Below are 7018 nucleotides of genomic sequence, written 5' to 3' on the forward strand. Positions count from 1 at the left end.
GCACAGTAATGATTGAAATACACACTGTGCTGAGTTTTACGATTGCATTTTTTAGGAGATTCTTTTAATTATAATAATTCATTATTTGGATCAGTCACAAACAAAAACAAGTGTAAAACACATTTTTTAAATATTTAATCATATTGCTTTATTCCTAACACAAGAATTCATTATTAATCTAAGGCCACTTTGTTTTGAAGACTAAAATCTTTGTTAAACGGTTTTCTTGTTTAGGTGAGAGACATTGCACTACATTCTGAGATGTTCACCGTCCAGAACGGTCTCCTAACCCCGACCCTGAAAGCCAAGAGGGCGGAGCTGCAGAAGCGTTTCCGAGAGCTGATAGATGAACTCTACGCCAAAATCAAGATGTGAACCAGGTTTAAAGCCGTCGTTCAGATTCACACCAATAAGGGGTGACGTGATACTTGATTTATTTTAGTGTTTTGCCAGTCACACTCTTTTTGCTTTTGTGAAACCCGGGGTTATACTTCCTGATTGTACAGCTAAGCATTTCTCCAGTGTCGGCCAAAAAAAACGGGTTCAAGATAATCCTAGAACATAGTGTTTCATTGGGGTAAATTAGTAATTAAGTTTTATTTGTACAGGAACTTCACACAGAGAAGATAGAAAACACGACAAAATTAAGTTTTAACTGCCAGTAATTCCTCAAATATGTATGGTCAGAAAAGTCCAAACTCTCCAAACATTTTTCTCAGGTTACTTAACATTTAGAATGAAAAACATTTGAATAGTACGGCGTATAAATAATGATCGATTGATTGTAACATAGGGCGGCTACATAATCTTAAAGCTTGGAAATAAAATTACCTTTATGTCTGCGCGGAAACTGCGAGAACGTGTCAACAATAGGTTTATTTTAAGCATTCACTGCCATTGAGTGGAACCTGTGGGAATTATAACGGGGTTTAAATAACGGCGGGAAACAACACCAGAGACATATGAATGACGTAACAGAATTGTACCAGGAAGTAGGCGAATAATTCCCATGTTCTCTACAGAAATTAAATGATTTAACCTTTAAAAAAGTAGAAAAAGAGAAGTCGATGTAACAGAGTAGTTGGATCTTAAATGTTTTTAATATATATATTCTCACAGACACTGTCTTCTCATATCTGACCAGACTTGAATTGAAACCCAGCACAAGGAATATTAACTATTTATAAACCAGATTTCTAATCAGTTGGTTATGGTTTAGGCATATAAACTGTATATACTGTAATTGGCTGGAAATTTAAGTGCAGATTTTTTTTTTCATACTTTTCACTGTGCATTCCCATGTTTCTCAGAGCTGCAGGCCAAGAAGTGACAAACCTGTTCAAAGTGCACAATGTAGTTCAAATTCATTTGGGACTTAAATGTTATTGTTTTTTAACTTCTGTTGATCTTGTGGCAGTGCATGGCAAACGGTGAACATTGTATCTTTATAGACGCTGTTTTTGCAAATACAAAAGGTCCTCTCTTTGTTAGCTACTAATCAGTCAGAAAAAGCAGTAATGTTTGTGTCACATTTTATAAATTATAATGTTTTTAAATATTTATTTACCTGGTCCTGCCAAACATTTCACACCAGCTGACTGGTGTGAAATGTTTCTTGTGAGTGACACGTCCCATCGGTTGTGCCATGTTTTTTTTTTAAGGCTGATACAAAAAAGGGTAAACAGTGCAGTGAAGCGAAAACAATATATTTGTCTACTGTTCCAAATAAACACTTCTAACAAAGTCTGTTACACAGTCTGTTCCTGTCTGTTATACCTGACTCCACGGTCAGTTTGGTGCAGTACTGTCATTACCTATGGCTGTGTACACTTAACTTAAAATAATTAAGATTTATTATATACACTAAAGTGCTTCTAGTTATTACATTTCTCTGTAGTTGCTCTTAAAGTTGTTTTAATGACTTTAAGCCAGATTAGAAAAAAAGGGAAATCATTTTTTAATTTTTTAAAATTAATTATAAAATTAATTATAAACATCTAAAATATTATATAAACTACATATATATTTTTTAAATTATGACATACTGGTGGACTGTATCTTACAACAGAAAGATAATAACCAGGGGGAAAATACACTGAAGCAGCCAAAAGGATTTAACAGTGTGTGTCCAAGTGAATAATACTATATATTACTGGGAATCAAACCTTGTCACACAGTTGAGCAGAAGCCGATCAGAGATTTCCCCGCTGTCCAATTCAAAGTCATCCAGACTTTGTAAATAATCTTCATCGTCATCTCCCCAGACGTCAGATCTGTTTTTGGCCACGCCCACTGCTGCCTGTCGGTCCGGTGATTGACTGAGATCAATGTTTCCAGCCTCGTCCATAACATAAGCCTGGTCCTCTTCATCCTGCCAGTAAACACGGAAAAGCCTGAGTCAGTGAACGGTGTTCCGAACATTTTTTTTAGAAACCCACAGGACACTGGGGATTTCCTGACATCTTTTTTGTCGTTAAGGAAGAGAGTAGACGATAAACACAGAAACCAACCAGGGCCATGATGTAGCTGACGCAGATCTCCTGTGGCAGAGGGTAACCTGTGACAGGAGCAACACTGATCTGAGACATGTCCTGTCTAACTTTGATTTAAAACATAGCCATAGCAGGAACTGAGGTTTGGAACTTACCGGAGGACCTGAAGTTCCTGCAGTCAGGGTCGTGACACTTCTGATACCACACTTCCTCTTTGAGATCCACAACAATCCTACAGTGGAGTTTGGCACAATATAAGACACATGGAGGAGACTGGGGACCCTCATGCAGGAAATCAAACCTGCTTCACGTACAAGATGTTGTTGCTTTTGTGAAACCTCTGCACATTTTCACACCAGCGATAGTTGGCAATGTCGTAGACGAGAAGTTGCTCTGCCACAAAGTAGTTCCATCGCCTGATGGCTGTCGACAAAAAGCAAAGGTAAAGAAAATAAATTTAAGTTTAAAATGAGTGTCATTCAAAATATTTTTTGTTGTTGTCATATTTAGGAATGTTGGGCTACTTCAATTAATTGTGATTAATATTAACGTACTCGCCTCCTTGTTTGCCTTCTTTTCTCACCAGGGTTAACACAAAGTTGTCCACTTCTTGGTGAGGGGACGTCTGGCAGCCAGTAAGTGAACCTGTACGTGACGTGGGGAAAAAGGGTGAAGTTAAAATGAGGTAAAGTTAAAATATAATTGAAACAAAGGCCTTTGTGGTCATATCACCTGGTTTTGTGTCTGATCCCGGAAGCGGTCTGCATGTCGTGGACTCCTTTGTTTCTGGAATGTCATAGGTGAGAATTCTTTGACCTGTGAAACTGATGACATTCAGGAGTTAGAGCTGAAGCTGTGGCTGAACGTACTATTCTGTATTTGAAGCCTTTTGTTGAATGTATTTATGCAAAAAATACCTGACATTACAGACCAGAGATGCCAGGAAAATGCTTTCGTCAGGGGAAGTGCCTTTCTCAGGTTTGGGAATAAACTGGTTGTCGTCTGCCACAGTGAAAGCAGCGTTCTTCCCTAATTTAGACGACCCGTAAAGGCGGAAATTTCTGTTCTTTGTGTAGACTCCTATATTGAACCATTAAGATGTCATAAAAGATGTCAACAAAGGATAGATTTTAAGTGTTATATGTCACATGTTATTGTATTTTATACTTACCAAGATCAACAAAAAGACAATCCTGACCTTGGTTTTTAACCTGTAAAAAACTCAGGTCCGTCGTCTCCTGCCGACGCTTTTTAGTCGATGGAACTCCATCCATTTCCTCTCTCACACCACGAGTTGAACTAATTCAGTTTGGTAGAAAATAAGTTAGTATTTTATTGATGAACAGACAAAGTGATATGTGATTTTTTTTTCCCCACCCTTTTTCACAGTTTTGTGCAACATCATTGTCCAGACAGCTTCCATTTTTGCCCTTGCTCAGGACTGGACGAAGCACAGAGTGGATAAACCGGCCTAAAACCACAGAGTAATTTAATGGGTCACATTATAATAAAAAAAACTTTAATTTTGTTTTCTTATTACACTTTAGACACATACCAACATGTGTGTTGTCTTTGAAAATCGCATTTTGGACATTAAAGATCAGATGTCGACTGAATTTCTCTTCCGTGCTGGAGTCCAGATTAAGGACATTTTGTGCAGAGCATCTAATCCCATAAACCTCCATCAGTTTGTCACAGAAATACTGTCATCATAAATAAGAGACAAACAGAAAAAAATACAGCTCTGAATAAAAAAAATCTCTAAATAAATAAATCTGCTCCAGGTTTAATCATAAAGTCTTGCACTGTTGCACTTCCTTCTGTATTTTTGTTATTGGTTTTTAATTTTTGAAACCATATTTTTCTCATTAGTTACATGATTAAATACCATGTAACTTGCATAATAAACTCTGTTTAACAGTAAAATATTTTACACATTTTCTAGAAAGATGTGAATGCTCCTACACATATTTGCACCTACACAAACATTTTTTAGAGTAAACAAATTTCCTTAATTAATTACTGAGTAACAGGCAACAGTTGACGAAACGTATGTGAAACATACATTTATATTTTTGTATTTCTAACCTGGATGAGAGACGCCACCATCGCTTTGCCATCAGCCCCTTTGTTTGAGGGCTTGTGAAACTCCAAGTCAAAGTACAGCTTGCAGACAGCGCCCTCTGGAATGACCTCATAACAATGCATGAGCGACTGCGGGTGAGTCCTATGTAAAAAAAAAAGTTTCTCTTAATAATCTTTGATTGAGTATATCTAACAGAAAGATCAAACATTTCCACGGGGCTTCTGTCTATCACCCATACCTGTAGTAATGCCACAGCTCACTGTAACTGGTGACCAGGTAGATTCTCTGACCTGGACTGGCACTTTCTTTTTCGAGCGCAAAAACATGAACAGCCTGGAAACAAAAAACAAATTAATATTTATGAGCTGTCCAGAAAATATCAGAGGTGGAGAAACACAAAGGATGGTTGAGGGTGGGTTTGTTTCTACCTCTTTGCAGCTCCGAGCAAAGCTGAAAGCCAGACTTTGACGAGGGAAGAGCTTCCAGGTGGAGGAGGGCTGGCACAGCCACAGTCGAGGTTTGTAACGTGTGGCCAGAGGTTGATGCTGAAAGGACTGAGCCAGCTGCTCAACCTTCTTCAGTCTGTCTCCCCACCTACTCATCCTTAAAGTCTGAGAAACCAACCACAGTACTGTTACTATATGAGGAAATCACATGGCAATACAGTAGATGTTACTGATGTGGATTGGGGGAAAAAAAGAAGCAAATTAAATCAGAAATAAAAAGTGTAACTATTTTGTCTACACTGATCCATTGCCGTTGTAGTAATATTATACTATGATATGTTTTTTTGTTTTATAGGAACAAGAAGAAGAAAAATTTAAACATATACTACTTTGAAAGGTTTTGGAAACGTCTCACTCACGGAGTTCTCCAACAACTTGTAATTATAGCAACACATCCAGTATCCTGTTATAATGCATGAAAGAATAACTTTTATGTAATTTATAGTTTGTATAATTAATAATTGCGTTCTTAACCTTTAGAAGAAATCCAGTCAGGATTCCAGATCAATTGAGCTTACATTAAAGGTAGTTTGTTGAAATTAATTAAATGTATTGAGTTAAACAATTATGCTACAAACAAACAAAAAACAGTATAAATAAAATATGTTTAAAGGAGTTGGTTAATTACACATTTTTATTTAGTAATACATTTAAATTATTTAGTAAAACTTTTTCTACATTACACTGGGCCAAGTTTAATTTAAAAATCATTAATAATGTAAAACGTAAAGTAGGGACGTGCGTTGCTTGAATGTGACGTCATATACCTGCGGCTAGACTTTAAGTTACCGTGCCTACACGTTTGAAGGATTCCATATTCTTTTTTTGCTCTCAATAAACCAGTAACGGATTATGTATGTGGATGAATAAGATGAACTCAAACTGCTACAAACACATTTTTATACAACAGTGTTTTGTTTAAGATCCTTGGTATAGATTTAGACACACACATACGCTGACATAAAGTAGATGGATTTAAAATTGGCTCATATTATGCAAACAGCGAAAAACACTCACTGTTCGTTCGTGGTCAGAACTTAAACAACTCCGTAGGATTTGCAACGGTTGTGTTACTGCCGGCTGTCGAGCTGTTACGTCGAACATAAACTCACTCAAAGCTCGTACCAGTTTATTCCCGGACTATCGTTTACATTTTACCGCGAACGGAACCGGAAACAGCAGTATTTCCGTTTAGAAAATAAAAGTTGGTTGTTGCTGTTTGGTGCGTATATTACAGCACCAGTAATAAGACGGAGTCTTCTTTTTCTTTCGGCTATTTCAGCTTTTTTCAGTACCACGACAAATTGAGAAATAAGTTACGAGATTTAAGTCTTACATTTTTGAGAATAACGTCGAATCGTGAAGTGGACAAATCGTGAAATTAAAAGAAAAGTTTCATCGTTTTAACATCATGACATGCAATTTAGGATTGTGTTGAAAAATTCCCCCATAAAATTCAAAAACAATTGTCATAATTCTATAATTTGATGAGAAACACGCAGAAAAGATACAATTTTGAACAAATGTGTGACATATATTTTCATAAAAATTGTTTCCAGAAATGTTCATAAAAAAATGTGAACAACTTAAGGATGTTGCCGAAAATAACCCCAATAATCTTTTTTCTAAAAACAAATCTCAAAATGATCTAATTTGATGAGAAACATGCAGAAAAAATACAATTGTTGTTTTCTTGTTTCTTATAAATTTAAGGCCTTCAGAGAACATTTTTAGAAATTTATTTTTATAGTCTTATGTCAAAATGTAAACTTTTCATGTAATATTTGGTCAAAAAGTAAAACATTTTGACAAAAATGTTGAAAAAATTATTTTTCAAAATATTACCTTTTCTTGCATGTTTTTCATAAAATTGTGGCATTTAGAAAAAAACATTTAGAATTTTTTTTAATGAAATATTTGTCAAAATGTGAACT

General features: G+C 36.0%; 2 protein-coding genes across 6 annotated transcripts in view; one reads left to right on the top strand and one right to left on the bottom strand.

Moving 5' to 3' along the window:
* Positions 1-1734, top strand: part of acsl1a (acyl-CoA synthetase long chain family member 1a) — a 35458-nt gene extending 33724 nt beyond the window's left edge. For 4 of the 5 annotated variants that reach the window (XM_008316888.3, XM_017035447.2, XM_008316886.3 and 1 more), the window contains exon 21: positions 235-1734. In XM_008316888.3, coding sequence (XP_008315110.2) covers positions 235-375 — 141 coding nt within the window. In that variant the 3' untranslated portion in view covers positions 376-1734. 5 annotated transcript variants of the gene reach the window in all.
* Positions 1605-6653, bottom strand: primpol (primase and polymerase (DNA-directed)). Its single transcript, XM_008316890.2, has 14 exons — positions 6102-6653; positions 5007-5189; positions 4817-4911; positions 4581-4719; positions 4048-4195; positions 3870-3963; positions 3664-3791; positions 3410-3572; positions 3225-3316; positions 3051-3137; positions 2807-2915; positions 2648-2724; positions 2511-2557; positions 1605-2371 (listed from the first exon to the last, which is right to left on the bottom strand). The coding sequence occupies exons 1-14, from the start codon at positions 6186-6188 to the stop codon at positions 2150-2152; spliced, it is 1671 nt and encodes a 556-aa protein (XP_008315112.1). The 5' UTR covers positions 6189-6653; the 3' UTR covers positions 1605-2149.
* Positions 6654-7018: the final 365 nt, after the last annotated feature.

This window comes from Cynoglossus semilaevis, chromosome 9, assembly GCF_000523025.1.
Source record: "Cynoglossus semilaevis isolate Cse_v1.0 chromosome 9, Cse_v1.0, whole genome shotgun sequence".
NCBI classification, from domain to species: Eukaryota; Metazoa; Chordata; class Actinopteri; order Pleuronectiformes; family Cynoglossidae; genus Cynoglossus; species Cynoglossus semilaevis.

Bases quoted from the DNA above. Each gene is read 5' to 3' on its own strand.
- primpol (XM_008316890.2), bottom strand. From the start codon at position 6,188: ATGTTCGACGTAACAGCTCGACAGCCGGCAGTAACACAACCGTTGCAA. The intron at 5,190-6,101 runs GTGAGTGTTTTT...TTGGTTTCTCAG, and splicing joins GTTCTGACCACGAACGAACA to ACTTTAAGGATGAGTAGGTG. The intron at 3,138-3,224 runs GTGATATGACCA...CGTCACGTACAG, and splicing joins GGGATCAGACACAAAACCAG to GTTCACTTACTGGCTGCCAG.